The sequence below is a fragment of the Schistocerca gregaria genome, chromosome 2, assembly GCF_023897955.1.
Source record: "Schistocerca gregaria isolate iqSchGreg1 chromosome 2, iqSchGreg1.2, whole genome shotgun sequence".
Lineage (NCBI taxonomy): Eukaryota > Metazoa > Arthropoda > Insecta > Orthoptera > Acrididae > Schistocerca > Schistocerca gregaria.
Genome location: NC_064921.1, coordinates 383,052,568 through 383,072,053, shown reverse-complemented (window position 1 = coordinate 383,072,053; position 19,486 = coordinate 383,052,568). Strand labels below are relative to the sequence as shown.

At 41.0% G+C, this 19,486-nt stretch overlaps 1 protein-coding gene across 1 annotated transcript in view; it reads left to right on the top strand.

Annotated features, from left to right (window-relative positions):
* The window catches only part of LOC126320815 (esterase FE4-like), a 60,310-nt gene extending 40,913 nt beyond the window's left edge, over positions 1–19,397 (top strand). Inside the window, exons 8-11 of the mRNA XM_049994124.1 lie at positions 7,614–7,795; positions 11,228–11,360; positions 18,500–18,620; positions 18,834–19,397. Coding sequence (XP_049850081.1) covers positions 7,614–7,795; positions 11,228–11,360; positions 18,500–18,620; positions 18,834–18,987 — 590 coding nt within the window. The 3' untranslated portion in view covers positions 18,988–19,397. The remainder of the gene's footprint in view (positions 1–7,613; positions 7,796–11,227; positions 11,361–18,499; positions 18,621–18,833) is intronic.
* The last annotated feature ends 89 nt before the right edge of the window (positions 19,398–19,486 follow it).

Here is a 19,486-nt window from a genome sequence, read left to right as displayed (position 1 = left end):
GCGTTGGCAAAATGTATACCACCAAAGTCTGCCAATATTTTACATAGGACATTCACTATATGAGGAGGATAACGGGCAAACTGGGGACCAGATACTTTAACACAGGGGGTCAAATTTCCAGAATTAAACGAGCACATTCATTACCTCACACAATCCGAAGCTGTAAATAAAAGATTAGTACAAATATTCAAATACCTCTCTTCCATACGTGAACATTGAGAGAGACGCACTGAGGGCACGTCTGCTCTGTAACCCTCTAGAGTATGGCGGGCACCCGGAGGTCTTCCTGGGCCCCGGTGGAGGGGGTGGTCGATGCACTTGGCCGTTATCAACCTCTCCACTCCAAATCTTGTGACACTGGAAAGTCTTTGACTTTTACCTGCCTGTGCTGTCTCTCCGATCCCATAGCCTGGAGTAAGTTTGGTACTACTATACTACAGAACTACTTCCCAACAAAGATTTGGCCACGCTTTACGAAAAGGTGTGAGGAGGATTAGGAAAGTTCATGTGCAGATTCACATCCACGCACAAGAAATGCATAATACAAGACACATATAAATACGTATTATGAAGCCTGACACATTTCTTTCCAACCGTCCACATGGGTTTCGTTGCACCCGCGGCCGGCCGCGTCGTGTAATAAAATTGGCTGAGGAGCCGCCTCTGTTTCTATTTCCCGGTGCGAGCGAGCAGCGAAACCTGCTACTTATAGAGCGGAAACTACTGAACCGTTTCAACACCTACGTGGAAACGTACGTGGAAACGAAGAGGAAGGCAGACAGAACAGAGGAATGGCGCTCTGCTGCAAACCAACCTCAGGGTTGAACACTAGAAGAAGAAGAAGAAGAAGAAGAAGAAGAAGAGAAAGCATTGACTGTTCCCGTGCCCACCACACATGTAGTTAACCAACTTTGGAAAAACTCTTTTCAGGTAGAAGCACTATGAGGAAATAAAAATCTCAACGCTAAGAAGTAATAGTATGACATAAACTGAAGTTGGTAGGCTTCTTTCTATATCTGAAAGTTGCCTATTCACAGTTAAGTCCAGGTTTGCTTTAAATAGACTAACGGTCATGAGGCCTACCTTTGAGATTGGACGTGGTGATTTGATTTTAGTCAAGAACACCTTTAAGGCGATGAAGATACCTTCAGCACCTCACTGAGCTTTAACGACGTCGTGTAATAGTGCTATGAGAAGCTGAATGCTTCTTCTGAGATACTGCAGAAAGGCTTGACATAAATGTAACCAGCGCACACGATTGCTGGCAGCGGTGGTCACGGGAACGTGCGGTCTCTAGAAGACTGGGCTCCGGGCAGCCACGTAACACTACCTAGAGGGAAGTCCATCGTGTTCAGTGTGTGGCTTTGGCGCATGGTACTGCACCTACAGCAGCAATTTGAGCAGCAGCTGACACCACAGTGACAAGACGAACTGTTACAAATCAGTTACTTCGAGAGCTCCGAGCCGGCCGGTGTGGCCGAGCGGATCTAGGCGCCTCAGTCTGGAATCGCGCCGCAGCTACGGTACGAATCCTGCCTCGGGCATGGATGTGTGTGATGTCCTTAGGTTAGTTAGGTTTAGGTAGTTCTAAGTTCTAGGAGACTGATGATCTGAGATGTTAAGTCCCATAGTGCTCAGAGCCATCTGAACCATTTTTTTGAGAGCTCCGAGTCAGACGCCCTGTAGCGTACATTCCACTAACCCTAAACCACCGCCAATTGCGACTTCAATGGTGACAAACGAGAGTTCTTTGGAGGGCAGGGTGGATGTTTGTTGAGTTTTCACACGAAAGCTAATGCCAGTTATGCATGTAGCCAACTGAGGTCATGCAACCAGTCTCGCTGTACGTTAGACACTATGGACCTGCACTTGAAGTTACGGTCTGGGGTTTGGTTTCGCATGATAGCAGGAGCCATGTCGGTGGTTATCCCACGCACCCTGAAACCAAATTTGTTCGTCAGTCTAGTGATTAACCAGTGGTGTTTCCATTAATGAACAGCATTCCACAGGGTGGTTTCCAACACGATAACACTTCGTCCATATACTGCTGTTGTAACGTAATATACTCTGCAGAGTGTCGACATGTTGCCTTGGCCTACTCGATCACGAGATCTGTCTCCAGTCAAGTACACAGGGGACATCATCGAACGACAACTCCAGCGTCATCGACAACCAACATTAAGCGTCCCAGTACTGACCGACTAAGTGCAACAGGCATTTAACTGCATTCTACAAACGGACAACCGACACCTGTACAACACAATGCCCTCACATTTTCACGGCTGTATGTAACGTTCTGGCGTCTATATTGGTTGTTAATATACCAGCATTACACATTTTTAATCACTTATCTTACGTCTTCATTAATCTCTGATCTTGCAATCTTAATCATTTAAATCTTTTACCTATCAAATGTATTCTCAAAATTTCATTTCTCTACATTCATCGTTTTTGTGTTGCGATTTATTTTGCGTCATTGTATTTCTTAATACACCTGACCGATTTGAGTACATGAAAGAATGAAACGTAATTTATAATACATCTTTAAACGTGTGCAATATGTCACCTAGTTGTGCACAACGGAAACAGCAACTGCCATCAAGTACAAATCGAGGTGAGCAGATTTCTTAGAAGCACTTTGACTAACGGTTTCTGTATCTATTGTTCAGATAATGCATTCCAGCACTGAATTTCCGAGTGGGGATTTGTACATAGACGTAGTGTTCAGTAATGACCAAAAAAATTATATCCATTGCTACACATTTAAATACTGTGCTAAGGAAGGATCACTTAAGCGAACTGCCGGAAGTGCTCCTTCCTCTAATATTCCTCTAATACACCCTTAAAAATTATCCTTGTGAAAGACAACGTTTTATCCATAGTAATTATGTAACAGATAATTTCAGAAGTTCACTGAATAGTTTTGGGGACAATCTCATTTCCATTTCCATAAGACTCCGCAAACGAACTTACAGTGATTGGTGGAAGGCACGTCAGACATCACACACTCGAAGTATTATTCTCTTCGATAAGGAATATATAGTTCTTAGTTTGTCGTATATGATCTCTCCACATGAGACACCCTATAAGGCTCTGATAATGAATAACAATATTTGTACGTACATTTCCTTTAATTACAGGCTTATACGAATAATTTGACAACAGGTGTTGGGACATAATCTGTGCCTCATTACATGCGGATACCTTCACACTAAAAACGGTCCAAATGTTTCAGGAGAGGCAGGACTCTCTTTAACATCAGGAAACATATTCATAAAATCAAATCGCCACAAATTCGTCTCGTGTGCCAACATCTTCATCTCAGATAATTGCAGTCTACGTCCTAAATTATTTTCTGGGTGCATTCCAATCTCAGTTGTGCTCTACAGTTTCTGTTCTCTAACATGGAATTGTTTCCTGTTGTCTTAACACACCACCTAGCATCTTGTCCATTCTTCTTCTTGCGAGTGTTTTCCATAGGTTCCTTTCCTCGCCGATTTTGCGAAGAACCTCCTCATACCTTACCTTATATTCTTATGCCGCAACACATATCAAATGCTTCAGTTCTCTTGTGTTCCGGTTTTTCCATAGACAGTGTATCACTGTCATACGATGATGTGCTCGGAACGTACATTCTCAGAAATTTCTTCCTCAGTTTGACTTCTAAGTTTGATACTAGTAGACCTGTCGTGGCCAGAATGCTCTTTTTGCCAATGCTAGTCTGCTCTTTATGTCCTCCTTGCTGTGTCTGTCATGGGTTATTTTGCTTTCTAGTAGCAGAATTCCTTAGTTTCATCTACTTCGTGGTCCCTGGTTCTGATGTTATATTTCTCGCTGTTCTCGCTTCTGCTACTAGTCATTACTTTGGTCTTTCTTCGATTAAATCTCAACGCGTATTCTGTATTCATCAGACTGTTCGTTTCATTCAACTCATCTTGTAGTTCTTCTTCACTTTCACAGAGAGTTCCAATGTCATCAGCGATGAATTTTAATCCCATTCTTGAATCATTCTGTTATTTCCCTCACTGCTTCGTCGATGTATAGATTGAATAATAGAGGCGTAACACTGCATCCTTGCTTTACACTCTGTTTAAACCGAGCACTTCATTCTTGGTCTTCCAATCTTATTTTTCCCTCTTGGTTCTGGTACACATTGTGTATTACCCGTCTTTCCTTATCGCCTACCCCTGTTTTTCTAAGAATTTCGAATTTCGTGCAGCATTGCACACTGTAGTACGCTTTTCCCACGTCGACAAATCTAATGAACGTGTCTCGATTTTTCTTTCAGTCTTGCTTCCATTATCAACCCTGCCTTATATCGTTTCTTATCAGAGCGCCTCTTTCTTGATCTTCCATTCCAAGTCCCATGCGTAGCCATTCTCTCTGTTAAAATAAGCAACATGTAAGAAAGAGATTTGTCTGTGGACATTTGTGGAAAGGTCGCTACTGTTCAAATTGTCGTGTCTTCACATGTGAATTCCTTGCAACCAGAAGTGAGGACATTTACTTCGGCGTCTCCGTTTGCGCGAGTGCTACGACAATTACGTTGCCTTGGATTTAAGCTTCCCGTTTACCGAAGTGTCACAAGACGCGAAAACATCGGTTCGGAAGGTGGATTCTTATTAGGTTTTCGTTTTCTGTGTAGAGTAAATCTGCCTGAGGAGCATTTCGCCTGCCTTCAACCATTATAAAAGGAAAGTAATTATGATGCAGAGCTTCTTTTATTGGATATAATATATCATTTAAAAGTATTACTTTACTGTAATATATATACTCAAAATTTAAATAAGGAAACATTACTGCAGTTGACTTGACTTAATTCCTTCTATTCGGATGTGGAGCATAGGGCACATATTAGAGCTCTCCATCTGACACTGTTCGTTGCCATCTTCTTGATGTCACTCCAGGAGTGGCCAACGGCTGTCACCTCAGCTTCAACAGTCCCGCACCTGGTCAACCTCAGTCTGCCTCTGTTCCTTGCTCCTTGTGGGTTCCATTCTAAAGCCTGATTTTCAAAATGTTGCGAGCCTCTTCTCAGGGTGTGTCCAATCCATCTCCATTTCCTTTCTTTTGTCGTTATCTCGGCTTCCCGTTCGTTGCCATAGTTCTTTGTTTGAGATAACATTTGGCCATCGTACTCCCAGTATCGTCCTGAAACATTTATTGATGAAGGTTTGTACTCATGTTTTAATTTGTGCTGCCACCTTGCACGTCTCACACCCGTAAAAGAGAACAGATTTTTCATTTGAGTCAAAACAATATTTCACGAGATGTACAAACTGGTCTCAGCTCGGCAAAGGCCCCTTTCGCCTTTTTGATCCTACTTTCCAAGTTTTCCGTCGCTCCTCCATTTTTGGAAACAATGCTTCCCAGTTAACGAAAGCTCTCCACCCGCTCAATCTCCTCTTCTTTCACGGCTAGTGCATTATTGTCCTTACTTTTCATACCAAGCTCTTTAGTCTTAGCCGTGTTTATTTTTAATCCAACTCTCTCAGCTACTGTTTCCTATTCCTTGAGCTTCTCACTCATATCCTTGAAAGTGTGGGACAGAAGGCAGATGTCGTTCGCAGAGTTCAGGCTTCTAGGAAATCGTATAGTACACAGTATACCTCCCCTTTAATCTCGGATTACCCTCTTCATGACACCATCTAATGTCAGTGGTGACAGCAAACAACCCTGCCTTACTCCAGAATTTAAAATGAATGGTTCTGAGAGATGTCCATCATGTTTCACCTGGCAAGTATATTCTCTGTACATCATCTTCACGATACTGATGATCTTTCGAGGTACTCCATAACTCTGCATTGTTTTCCAGATGGCTTCACACTGCAGCCTATCAAAGGCTTTTCCAAAATATATATCATTTAAAAGTACTACTTTACCGTAATACATATACCCAAATTTTAAATAAGAAAACGTTACTGCAGTTACTGTTCTGCTAACTCACGTTCCCCACGGGTAGTAACATTTCTACCTTCTCTTAGTTGGTGTATGTTGTGCTCATACCGACCTTCATCTGAAGATGGTTGACTGACTCATCAGTGTTCATATTCATTGCGTTTTCGTTTGTTTACTGTCTCCTGTAGAAAGAGGACGAGTTACGTGCCCAGGTACCTGAACCGTGTGTTATTAAAGGAGAAAGTGTTAGTGAAGGAGAATCGAAGTCAATTTTGTGTTACGTTCTTAATAAATCATGTTAACTTGAACCGTACACTGTGAATTTTTTTTTTGAACAGGTGTTGATGACAGGAAGTGGACTACCGAAAAAATATGAGTACTATTTAAAAAGAGACTTGCCGCTGTTCATATCTTCGTAACGAATAAAGTTATAAAAAAAGGCTACCATGCTGGTTAATGTCCCTCTGGTAACTAAACAACATTTGTATAATACATTCTTTGTTTAGCTTCGGGACAAAAAGTTATTTGCTGTGGTCAAAATAAATGGGACAACATGTGTATGTGCCATTATGATTCCAGCGTCACCGTTATGCATTAATAGTTTTGTTTGGTACTACTTTTTTAACGGTATTGTTAACAATTCTGCAAAGCGCCTTGCGTTCCCTCAAGCTAATGCAACCTTGGGAGTTTATCTGTATTTCTGCAAAACAATCAACAACATAAGGTAGTGGAAGTCAGAGAAACATGTATCCACGGAATACTGGAAGTAATCAACAATGGTTTACAATGCACCGTATTGGTCCATCAAGTCGGAAACTATTTCGCACTGCCCGAAACAAAATAAAAAAAAGCTACAGTGCATATGCAACGTCGAAATTTAGAATATTCTCTCGCTCCCTTAGCACAGAAAATTATTCCTAGACTAAAAATGAATAGGGCCATTTCAGTATGAAACGCAATGTTATTTAACTTTTTTACTATGATATTTGATATTTTTTCGCTGGAGTGCGAGGTTTTTTCAAGGTATTCAACGCAACTTACAAAGGCGAGTTTCATATACAAACACACACACACACACACACACACACACACACACACACACACACACACACACACACACACTCACTTACCCACCGGCGCCGTCCAATGTGGCCGAGCGGTTCTAGGCGCTTCAGTCCGGAACTGCGCGACTGCTACGGTCGCAGGTTCAACCATCTGACCATCTGAACTCCCCACCGGCCAGCTTATTTAGTACGTTGCACATGGCACTCCCTCCTAGCATTGTATAACAATCTGCGACTATGTGAATTACTTCCCATATTACAAGTTTTTTGGCCTTAACTGACAGAACTATATCGCCACAGGCTTAGTCGGCCATTTAAAAGCCATAAAACTGACATCTGCTTAAATTTTAGCTACCTCACATTTTTTTTAAATTTTTAACAGCATAAAATTAACAATTAAATCGTTTTGTTTGTGTAATTGTCTTACTGTATAACGACTTAGTTTGTAAGGATAAAGTTTAATGGAATTGTACACGTAATTAGCTTCTGCATAAAGTTTAAAATTTATGGGATTCATTTCCAGTCACAACCTGTCTCTGTAAATCTCTTCAGATAATTTATTTCTGTAACTGATTTCTTGGTTTGAGCGTGGTTTGCTTTACTATCAGAATTGAGGCAGGATTCTACAATATTCGATGTCTTTTATGACAGGGGGTGGTGTATTATCCACTGAAGCACTAATAAGCAACCTCAACAAGAACTTTGACGATATTGTTGGGTGTGATCTACGACTTCCGACGAGGGAAGAACGGCTCGAAGGTGCTGCTTCCGTCAAAGAGTTCTACTACAACGGCAGCGACATCACACTGACGGACAACTACACCACCGCTCTAGTAAGTCGGAAGAAATAAAGGTAACAGGTGTAAATCCCTGCTGTTAAATAATTATGGAGATACTTTGACTTCTTATGTTACATTGAGTCTCTAGTGTTCAACCCTGAGGTTGATTTGCAGTAGCACTTCATTCCCCTCTTTTGCCAGCCTTCTTCTTTATTCCATGTTTGTAGAGCAACCAACATAATTCATAATCGGATTCATATATGATTCCTTGGTCGTTCCAGGCGCTTGTCTCAGTAATTCCTTATGCCATTGTTCCAATAATATTGCTATGTGTTAAAATGTGCCCTACGAGTTTGCCTCTTCTTGTTTGGATGTGTCTCCACAAATGTCTGGTTTCCTGTACTCTCCTGAGCACCTCTTCATTAGTATGTTACACCAGCTGATCATCATCCTTCTGTAGCACTAAATCCCCAGGTCTTCCTGCCGTCCTCTCCCTTGTTTCCCTATTGTCCTTGCTGGAGTGAGTTCTTCCTGAAATTATATGAAATTTTAGCCCGCTGTATTCTGCTAACAATGTATTTCTGGCTTCATCCATCCCTAGGTAACACTGTCGTAAACTCGAAAGTCAGTGACCACATTGCAAACAGGAAAGTTTGTGATGGACTTTCAAGGGACCACAATCTCATTTTCATCACAAGTACAGACGCAGATAATGACAGGAAAATCTATGATGGACTTACAAGTGACCATAATCTCATTTTCTTCACGGTTACAGACGCAGATAGTGACTTAGAGGCTAACATCCAGCCCGAGCGTCTTTATAATTCACGTAAAGCGAATTGCGAACTTTCAAACGCAGAATTCAAGACACACCCTCTGCAAGGAAGAGATCTTGATGTTGAAGTCAAAGCAGACGAACTAGTGCGAGCGTTGCAGACAAGGCGGTCACAACATTTGTTATAATGTCAAAAGGGTATGAAATTCCCATGTGTCCCACCCTATAGTGCTTAAGACGCAGAAAAGGCAGGCGATAAAATACTAACAGAAATCCTTAGGGGAAACAGAACGACAAAGAGGGATAAATTAAACAACAATGTAAGGAACTACTGCATCAAACCAGAGTAGAAAAGTGGGAGGCGATCATTAAGGACCAAATGGTAATAAACATTTGGTGTTTTCCAATACAAACTTCCAACAAACAAGGTTCGATCACCCAGTGTATTATCGACCTTGAGACTGTCCAAATTGTGTGATAACGGGCTAGTCGTGAGACCCTGAAAATATTCAAACTTTGGGATTGGCGTGGCTGCGCTGGGGCCTTCCGGCGAGCCGCAGCTCGGCGGCAGCCAAGTGGTGCCGAGCGTTAACCGGGATCCAGGGAGTGCGTGACCGGGAATTCCACGTTGACGCTGTGATGAGGACTGAGCTTGGTGTCGATGGAGGAGATCTGTATGCCGGTAGTGCCAGAGATGGCGGACTTTGTGAGACCTTAATGGCACACATTCCGCAGTTCATGTAGAAATTAATAATAGCCAGATGAATGATGATACATCAAAAAGAAGCATGCACATTGCCATTAATTGCACGATGACTCTGATGGTGTAATCAGATTTTCACTATCATTTTTTGTTTAAAGTTTATTATCTGACTGGACAGTTATACAAGTAGCACCCAGCAACGAATTTCCAAAATCTAAACGTTTCATCGGATTCCGTCGATCGACGTGTCTTTAGAAAGCTATTAGTGTAAACGTAAATTGGTATTAATTACAGGCATGTAACATCAATAGTACATGAGATATTGGAGCTGAAACTGGCCGATTCCTATCGATCGTGTCAGGCCATAATTTCTCCACAGTTACACGGAAAAACGGTAGCAGCATACCTATAAATACATTTATTCATTTATGTCTTCGTTTATATCCGATATAAGCTATTTATGAAGAAATTGGTCAATTGTGTATTGTGTTTTAGAGAGCACAGGGACGTTAGACTACTGGCCTACTTCTGTTTGCTATTCCTTTGATATATGTCTGTTTAATTTAGTTATGTATTTAATAATGTGTGTTAGAGTATGTTTATGGTCCAGCCATAGAAATATTTATTTAATTTCAAGTTATTGAAATGTCAATGTGTGTCAATTTTTACCTCTCTATCTACATTATTCCATAGTTTATTAAGTTTTCAAATTTATACTGACTTTTGATCACTCGGTATTTCAGCTATTAGCTCTGCCTACTTTATGTATCCATCTTCTGTCCCCCACGCACACCCTCTACGACCTCATCCTCTTCCCCCACCTTCTCCTTTCCCGTGAACACATCTGCACCATGTATGTTGTCAGCCGACTCGATCCCCTCACCCCCTGGTGTCGCCTTTCCTGTCCACCCTTAACACGTTGCCGCGCTTTCACGTTGTGTCCTGCCCTCTCCCCATCTCCAGACTCTCCACCTCCTTTCCCAAAGCAACTTCCAGCAACTACCCCTCCTACCATCTTTAACCCCACCTTCCTCCTGCCTCCTCCTCAGGGCTCCCTCTCCTCCCCCTCCTTTCTCCTGTGTGGTTTTCCCCCCTTCTACACCCCCTCCATCTCCCATGTTCCTCTTCAGTGTCTCTGCACTCCCTCCTGTCTTGTCTACCCTCTTCATCTCCCATTCTGGCAGGTCCCCAACATCAGTTGTTTATTGTTCATGAGTGCTCTGTCATATTCCATTGATTTTTTAAGTGTCTTGCTCTGTGATTTTTATCCTGTGGCCGAACTTTTAACTTGTGTTTGCTTCCAATGTTTTTAAGTGCACTTTGATTTGTCAGCTGTGGTCTTTCGACTTTATGTCGACTTTTTAACTGTCACCCATTGCATGTCTCCATCTTAGTGTATATTTTAACTCCCATTATCTCCGTTTACTGTGTTTTTTATTTCCCCCTTTTATCCCCCATTTTTATAGAATCACCCTTCTGTATTTTTGTAAAACCAATTGGCTGAAGAGCGGTGGACTGTGCTGCTGCCAGCCCTCCCCTGACCATATTACAATACAGAAAAAAAGTTTCAGCTATTAGGCCACTAAAAGCGATTTCCATTGCAAACCCTGTGTTTTTCTTGTAAATTTTGCTGTTGAAAGAGAAGTAATTGTGTAAGAATACGAGGCTAAGTAAATTTATAAACTCCGTTATTTCCTGTCTGTTAACTGTTTTGTTTTCGTTTTTTATTGTCTCGACTATTTCAACTACAATTATTCTTCTGTATAAGATTAAAATGTCTATGGATAAAATTTTAGCTTGAGCTGATACAGTCAGATCATTCATACACTTAATGAGTTCTTAACTGTTCTTTAGAATAAAATTTGTAAGCTATGTGATATTCAAGATTGTTTCCTAATGTGTAACATATATTAATGGCGTAACTATAGTAGGATATTAATGTTTTCTCCATTTTTCAAGTTCCTGAACCACACAGAAATATTAATGATGTATTTATTACACTTTACAGTTCGATTCGCATCTCTTTTTTGTGGAAGGATTGGACGCTGCTGTTAAGAGCATGGCTAACTATTCTTCAAAGCCTGTCTTCCAGTACCTGTTTTCGTTCGTTGGTCCTCTCAGTGCTTATCCTGGCGGTCCAGGTAAGTATTAAAATTCATTAAATAGTACATAATAAGCAGAACGTATGTCATTATTGGTTTACTTAGATATTCAGCTTATTTTATCACACAAATGTATCTCAATTCGAAGATAATTAAAACGTGCCCCTTATTACTGTCTTTCTTCTTAAAAGAAAATTTGTATAGATCATCGTCTGCAGAATCTCAGACGATACTATAACATTTATTAAGTACTACTAAATGGCGTGTATAGAATGGAAACTCCTTAGCAACCAGTATGGATTCTGAAAATATTGTACAATAGTAGAACGTCCCACATCAAACCTCCTGGGAGTCAAGCAAGAATGAACTAAGCAAAAAAACCGATAATGGCGTTAAAAACATGTAATTACCTGTCTGTAAGAGTGCTAGACGTTGTGGCCCTGTGATTCCCAGGCAGCGCTGCTTGGTGTGATGACGTTACCAGTAACACACTGTTATTGTGCAGGTGCGATGTTAATTTCTATAGTAATGTTCCGTTTATGGTCTCTATTGTGTGAGGATTGTCAACATACACTTTGCTTTTAAATTGTCCCATACATAAAAATCACGCCATGTCAAAGTCGGGGGACCTTGGTGGCTAGAGACCTCTACTGACCTCTGTCTTCAGGGAACACATTCGATACGTGAGTAGTCGCTCCATCTTGTTGGAATATTGCCTATAGCTTTCCTGCATCTATTAATTGAGCATAGAGAAAGTCAAAGATCTCTAATATCTGGTACTGTTCAAGGTTTAACTGAAAAATATGGAGCCATTAACGTGCATGCCGGACAACGCATTCCAAACACCTACGTTATCTGCGTGGAGAGCTTCTTCTTCCAAAATATGTGGGTTGTCCTGCGACCAGTATCTGCAGTTCTGAAAGATTAAATAACTGGACAAAGAAAACCAGGCCTCATCTAACATGAAGTACAGCAAGGGGTTAAAGTAACCGATAGCAACCGTAACCGCAACCGTAACAGTTACAATAATGAACCCTTTTTTTCCTGATCCTCAGATTTCAACTCTTGCACCACACTCACACAACAGGCTTTTAATTCCATGTCTTTCACTACACGATGACGCCACGTACGAGATACACCAATCTGCTACGATAACCTCCTTACAGATTTGCAGGGACTTCTCGTAATGTCTTTGCGAATTCTGTCAATAGTTTCAGGCTGTCGGCCGCCTATTCGTCTGCACATTCTAAAGAGATCCTACAAATTTTAAATAGCGCTGGTCGTGGGAAGTTCCCTACCAGGATACCTTGTTTAAAACATTTCTTTGCATTCCTTCATGGAGCCCGTCTTTACGTAACGACAATATCAATTTCCTGTTCTAATGCAAACTGCACATTTCTGTAGCAACTCAACAATACTAGCTTGTCACAACAACTGACGCACGAAAAGACAGCTGCACTCAACTTTTCTATAAAATCAGTCTAGCCTATTTTCGAAACAGTGTTGCCACTTCACAAGCAGTTCGAATAGAAATGATGAACCGGTACGTGAAGTGTACCGGTTTTACTTGGACCACCCTTTACAACCCAACAGGTTGTCTAAAAACGAGAAGGTCCAAAGTGACATTGTGGATTCAGGCTGTCACGACTTTCTGGAAGATTTACATTCCGGTTCGCTCCGAAACAATGTACATTACCTCTATGACAATTTGTTAAATGATAATGACAACACTAATAATAATAACAAAAATCATAATAATATGAGTGAACTTGCTCAAGGCCATGTCGATATGCAAGCATCGACCAAATGGTTGACGTAAAGAGGTGTGCATATAGAAATCGTGGGATTTCTAATAGAGACCCGAATTAGGTCAGTCGGCCAGGGTGGCCGAGCGGTTCTAGGCGCTACAGTCTGGAACCGCGCGACCGCTACGGTCGCAGGTTCGAATCCTGCCTCGGGAACGGAGGTGTGTCATGAATGAAACTGAAACAAAATTTTAAAAATTCATAGATTTAAGGTGGCGGAACTACCTCACTTATCCTAGTGGCCTTTATGGTGAAATATACAAAAGTGTCTGAAAGATGTGAAATTTGCACCTTGTGAAGGAGTATCTCAATGCTCTGAAACAGACACCATGTTCCGAAGTATCTTCTGAACTCCCATAGTTTCACCTCTATCTTGGTGTAAAAGGCACAAGGAATCCTAGAATTAAATATTTTCCTCATCTACATTATTCTAGATGCTAGTTAACTGTCACAATGTTAATTTAACAAGGTCTAAAATGTTTGCAAAACTAGGTCAGCAGCACGAAAAGACAGTGTTTATGTCAAGAGACACAATCCTACACACACACATACACACACACACACACCAATATCAGTCCAAACGTATGCCTAAAACGTGGTTGTGAACACTCAAATTAAGTGCCCCTACGCGAGGGCCGGCCAGAAATTCTGCACGCGTGCGGTGCTCTTGCACATGTGCAACTTCCGGGTCACAGCGTGCACGCCGCAGCCGTCAGCGTTCATGTAGTGCATGTTTCTACGCACAGATGTCGCTCCTCTGTTACACACAGTGCGTCATCGACAGCTCGTATGTATATCACAACGTGACTGTACCTGTAAGATCTGTTGCTTCATCGAGCGCAACAGAGAAAGCAACAAAGTATTTAAGCCTTATTTATTAGCTGCCTGTGCAGATCGCCGGCCACAGCACTGATACGTCTTGTCACTGTTTGTTTGGATAGACTGATATCTTGAAACCTGCAAACGTACGTGGGACACATAAGTTTAGCAGCATCAATAAGACACCCTTTCACAAACTCCCCTTCGGAAAAGGGTTCCCCGGATTGTGCAATTCTTAATGCGAGTTTAAAACTTGCTCGCTGTGAAGATTTAGTGTGGTTGTCATTCTGAAAAATTGAAAACAGTACATGGTACAGCGTGCAGTAAAACAGACATAAATGTAACACAAGAAACTAAGAGTTCAAGAAGTATCAGTTACTTTGACTTACAGTAAAATCGAGTTGATGTGTCTCATCCATTTTCTTAAGGGTATTTAATTTTGCTTGCCGTTCTTCACTGTTGAGTATACTACACCCGTCTTTGTGATATGTATTGTAGTGTCTTTCAATTGAAAACTTACGCTGGCCGCCTATTATTCGGCGGCACAGCAAACACTGTCAGTTTTCACCAACGACTACAAAAAAGAATTGCAGTTCCTAGTCATTTTTAAACGACTGAGAACGTAGATCTCCCGCCCTGCTATTTCTCAGTACTTCTCTGTTAAGATTACGGTCACCAGGGGTAAACTAGACTGGATATTTTGCGCTCTTGCTTGTACCACAGGGAAGTGGAGCCGCCGCCGTTCATTTAGGACACATGTCTAATAACAGATGCCGCTGTCGCACACGTGCGCACATGTGCAGCGCTTCCGCACGTCTGCATACTGTACAGCGTTTGGCCGGCCCTGCCCTACGATATTTTCACATCAAAATTATTACAGACCACTTTCGATTGAAATACAAAATTCTAAGCAAGTGAGTGACATTTAATTTTTAGTTCTACACTTGGTGTAATGCATGGTGGAAACTCAAATATTTCCACATCTGAGTTATCCTGTGATGTTTGCCACGAGTCAAAATGTTAATTCAACGTCTAAAATGTCTTACAAATACGTCAGCAACATAGAAATTCATTGTTTATGTTAAGTGTCAAACTGTTATTCACACACACACACACACACACACACACACACACACACACACACACACAAAATAAGGTCTTATTTTCAGATTTAAATTGTTATAAAACACATGTTGCTGCAAAGTAACATCCTAAACAGGTTGTCAACACTCCATTTTTAGACGTAATGAGGCCATAGTCCATAACGAACCCGATAAAACTTACAACTGCACAGACACATGTCGATTATAATATTAATTGTAAGCTAAGAAGCCAAGCACGTAGACAAACAGTAATTCAGAATTACTGGCAACTACAAGGAGAAATAATTTAATTTCATATATAGGCCTTCACAACTGACCTTCTAATTAATTATTTAGACATCTCAACTGTTCTATAAAACACATGTGGTTATCTAGCGTCACTATGTTAAATCATCCCAACGCAGATCCAGTACGATGCGGCAGAGCCATACGCCCAAGATGATGGCCTCCCATCTCGGTAGTACGACATGGAGGTTCTCTGAGATCACCGCTCCCACCAAACACATACAGTGGATACATTCCGGCCAAGCCTTTCCACGTCGCGGAAGGAACATTCAGCTTCTCTTTGCACCCTTACACCATCTCGTTCAAACTCATTGGGGAGTCAGTAATAGTGTCTTTCTAGCTTTAAAAGCATTCTTGAATAACATCTCATCACACCCATATCACTGACCTTAATTTTCAGTAGGATTTTGGACCATATACTGTACTCGAAAATTATGAATCACCTTGAAGAAAATGACTTATTGATACATAACCAACACGGATTCAGAAAATATCGTTCTTGTGCAATACTGCTGGCTCTTTATTCCCATGAAGTAATGAGTACTGTCGATAAGGGATCTCAGATAGATTCCATATTCCCAGATTCCCAGAAGACTTTTGATACCGTTCCTCACAAGCGACTTTTAATCAAACTGCGTGCATATGGAGTATCGTCTCGGTTGTGTGAATGGATTCGTGATTTCCTCTCAGAGAGGTCACAGTTCGTAGTGATAGACGGTAAATCATCGAGTAGAACAGAAGTGATATTTGGCGTTCCGCAAGGTAGTGCCATAAGCCCTCTGCTGCTCCTGATTGACATAAATGATCTAGGTGATAATCTGAGGCAGCACCCTTAGATTGTTTGCAGATGACGCTGTAATTTACCGTCTACTAAAATTATCAGGCGATCAATTCCAACTGCAAACTGATCTAGAGAGAATTTCTGTATGGCGCGAAAAATGGAAATTGGCAAAATCATATTAATTTAGGGTATACGATAAATCTCAAAAATCTAAGGGCTGTCAGTTCGACTAAATACCTAGGAATTACAATTACGAACAAATTAACTTTGAAGAACCACATAGATAATATTGTGCGGAAGGCGAAACAAAGATTGCGTTTTGTTAGCAGAACACTTAGAAGATGCGACAAACCCACTAAAGAGGCAGCCTACATTACATTTGTCTGCCCATGCTGGAATACTGCTGCGTGGTGTGGGATCCTTACCAGGTAGAATTGACGGAGGACATCGAAAAAGCGCAAAGAAGGCCAGCTCGTTTCGTGTTATCTCACAATAGGGGTGAGAGTGTCACCGATATTATACGCAAGTTGGGGTGGCAGTCACTGAAACAAAGGCGGTTTTCTTGGCGGCGAGATCTGTTTAAGGAATTTCTATTACCAACATTCTCTTCCGAATGAGAAAATATTTTGTTGACAGCCACCTACGTAGGGAGAAATGGTCATCATAATAAAATAAGAGAACTCAAAGCTCGAACGGAAAAATTTTGGTGTTCCTTTTTCCCAAACGAAATTCGAGAGTGGAATGGTAGAGAAGTAGTATGAAAATGGTTCGATGAACTCTGTGCCAGGCACTTTAGTGTGAATTGCAGAGTAACCATGTAGACGTAGATGCCAAATCTCAAAGATAACTAATGCCCTGCTCTGCATCCTCATACTGGCGCTACAAGCGCCACGCTCTCACAACTGGCGTGAAATCTGAATAGACATCATCTTCCATGTGTAGGAACAAGCTTACCAACTTTCGTTCCTCCAATTTTTTTTCTTTTTTTGCCGTTAGTCTTTTTACAAAGCATTCAGTCACTTCAGTTCACAGATAGTGCAATACTGTTACAATCTTTTTTAAACAGGTTATTATCGACATCAACAAACGCAAAATTTTCGAAAAAAAATTAAAATTTATGATGTCGTTCAAGGTCTCCACCAAGTTATCTGTCGTTGGAAAAATGCGCCGCATTGAAGGATGATAATCTAGAGAAGGACTAAAACCAAGTTTCCTGCTCGCAGTTGAAGTTTTCGAGACGATACTTAAAACTCCACAGCCAAGCTGCGTATGTTGGAGTCAAGATCGCATTAATACTTGAAAGTACTAGGCTGACCGCATGTCATCGTCTTCACTCCAGCGATGTGTAATGAATGAACTGTGTTGGTGACAGTTTGGAGTACCATTGCGTACAGACACGATCTTGACTCCTATTCACCGAGAGAATCCATTTCATGATGGATGATATTTTATTACTGCCACACCCTGCCGATTCCTCTTGCATGTAGTCCTTCGTACTTGTCATCAATGTATTTGGTCGTGTTCGTCGCAGCTGCCCAGTAACTACTAGAGGAACGGGTAAAAATGTGAAATGGGGCTATCATATGGAATACTATTAATTCGCCCCTTTTAAGTGCTGTACTTCGGTTACCTACTTAAAAACTACGTTCAGCAACTGTCAGACTGCTTTGGGACGCATTCATATTACAGTCGACAGCCATTGTGTGTGAGTGTAGCCGCTTTAACAAATTCACTAGGAGGCATAGTTGTTACAGCTTCATTCTTGTCATAACACATAACTTATTAATATATTTTGTAAATAGGCGTTTAGCGAATACATGAAGCCGTAAAATGGTGTATTTGTTGCCTACTTAAACTTAATTTTCGATTTTGTTTGCGTTTCTGAATATTAGGGTGGCTGTGTCACTAATATGTAACACTAGTATTCCATAGTTGTATCCAAGTACTCCATATCTGTACCGTACTTTCACAACCTGTTTCACTTATAGGAATTGCTTCTGAAATGACTTCACGAGCTCGAAAGAAGTGGGATGTATCTGCTATGCAAACAGCAATTAAAGATGCTAGACAAAAGATAATGGGCCACTGCAGAATTCTGGATGTCCTCAATCTCGCACGCGAAACTATGTCGAAACCTTGTGTTTACCTCCTCATGCCTCCCACTAGATGCAACCGCTGGATAGAACTTTCGTGAGTCATTTGAAAGCCTATTATTGTGAGGTGATGCGCGTATGGGTGAGGGAAATTGTAAGTCCAGTAACAAACATGAATATCGCCGAAATTAATGGGAAGGTCTATCTCAAGTGCCGGACAAATACATAATGAGTAAACTTATGTAGGAAACCTGCACTACATTTTTCTTACATCCTTTTCACTTACTTTCAGGTGCAGCTCACTCCGATCAGGTGCAATACATGCACGCATCAAACTCTCTGGATCCTGATTCGGATGGAGGTATAATCCGGGCTCAGATGATAACTATGTTTACAAACTTTGCTAAATATGAGTAAGTAATCATCACGCTATATATTTACATTTTTTCAGATTATAGATGATATGAAATGTCTGTTGCGCTAGTTCAACAACACGTCCATATGAATTCATCGTCCATGGCTCACCGTACTATTCAAAGTGGAAATGATGTTAATTTAATCGATACTCTCATAAGATTCCTGCAAATCAAAATTAGCGTCCGATAATGTAATTATTATTGTTTCAGCAATCCAACCCCGGAACTGACTTCCACACTAACGGAGACTTGGAAGGAGTACGACAAAACATCCCCTTACTATCTGGAGATAACGAGACCTCTTCGCCTCAGAACTAACTTTTTCGAACCGTACATGACCTTTTGGCACAACCTGCTGCCGTAAAGACGTATCATGTGTCAGTAATAAGCACAGTAAAACAATTTCGTAATAGTTGCAACTTGGTTAAATGGAAAATTTCAAGAGCAACATTTTGGTTCACTATTACATATAAGGACATATGTTAGTACAGAATACAGGTATTCAGACGGCAGAAACTATTTAATATCAAGTATTGTGTATTCACATTGTTCTGCACTGAGCCAGTTAACAGTAATAGTGTTGCAGTCTTCAGGGACACAGTTGTACTAAACTGCTAGTATGTTCGCAAGTTGTACCCAAACTTTTCTTAACTTGTATTGTGAAAAAGATACCGATTCTACAACGAATCTATAGTGTGTAATGGTCTCTGTCAGAAATTCAAAATTAATACGTTCTGGAATACCTTGATTAAATGATTTTCCTTAACCTTTCCATTTTGCCTATTTATCACCATACTATACCTAAATAACGGCTATTTGAGCTACAATTCATTTTGGAAGGTTAGTTGTATAGTTATTTCAAA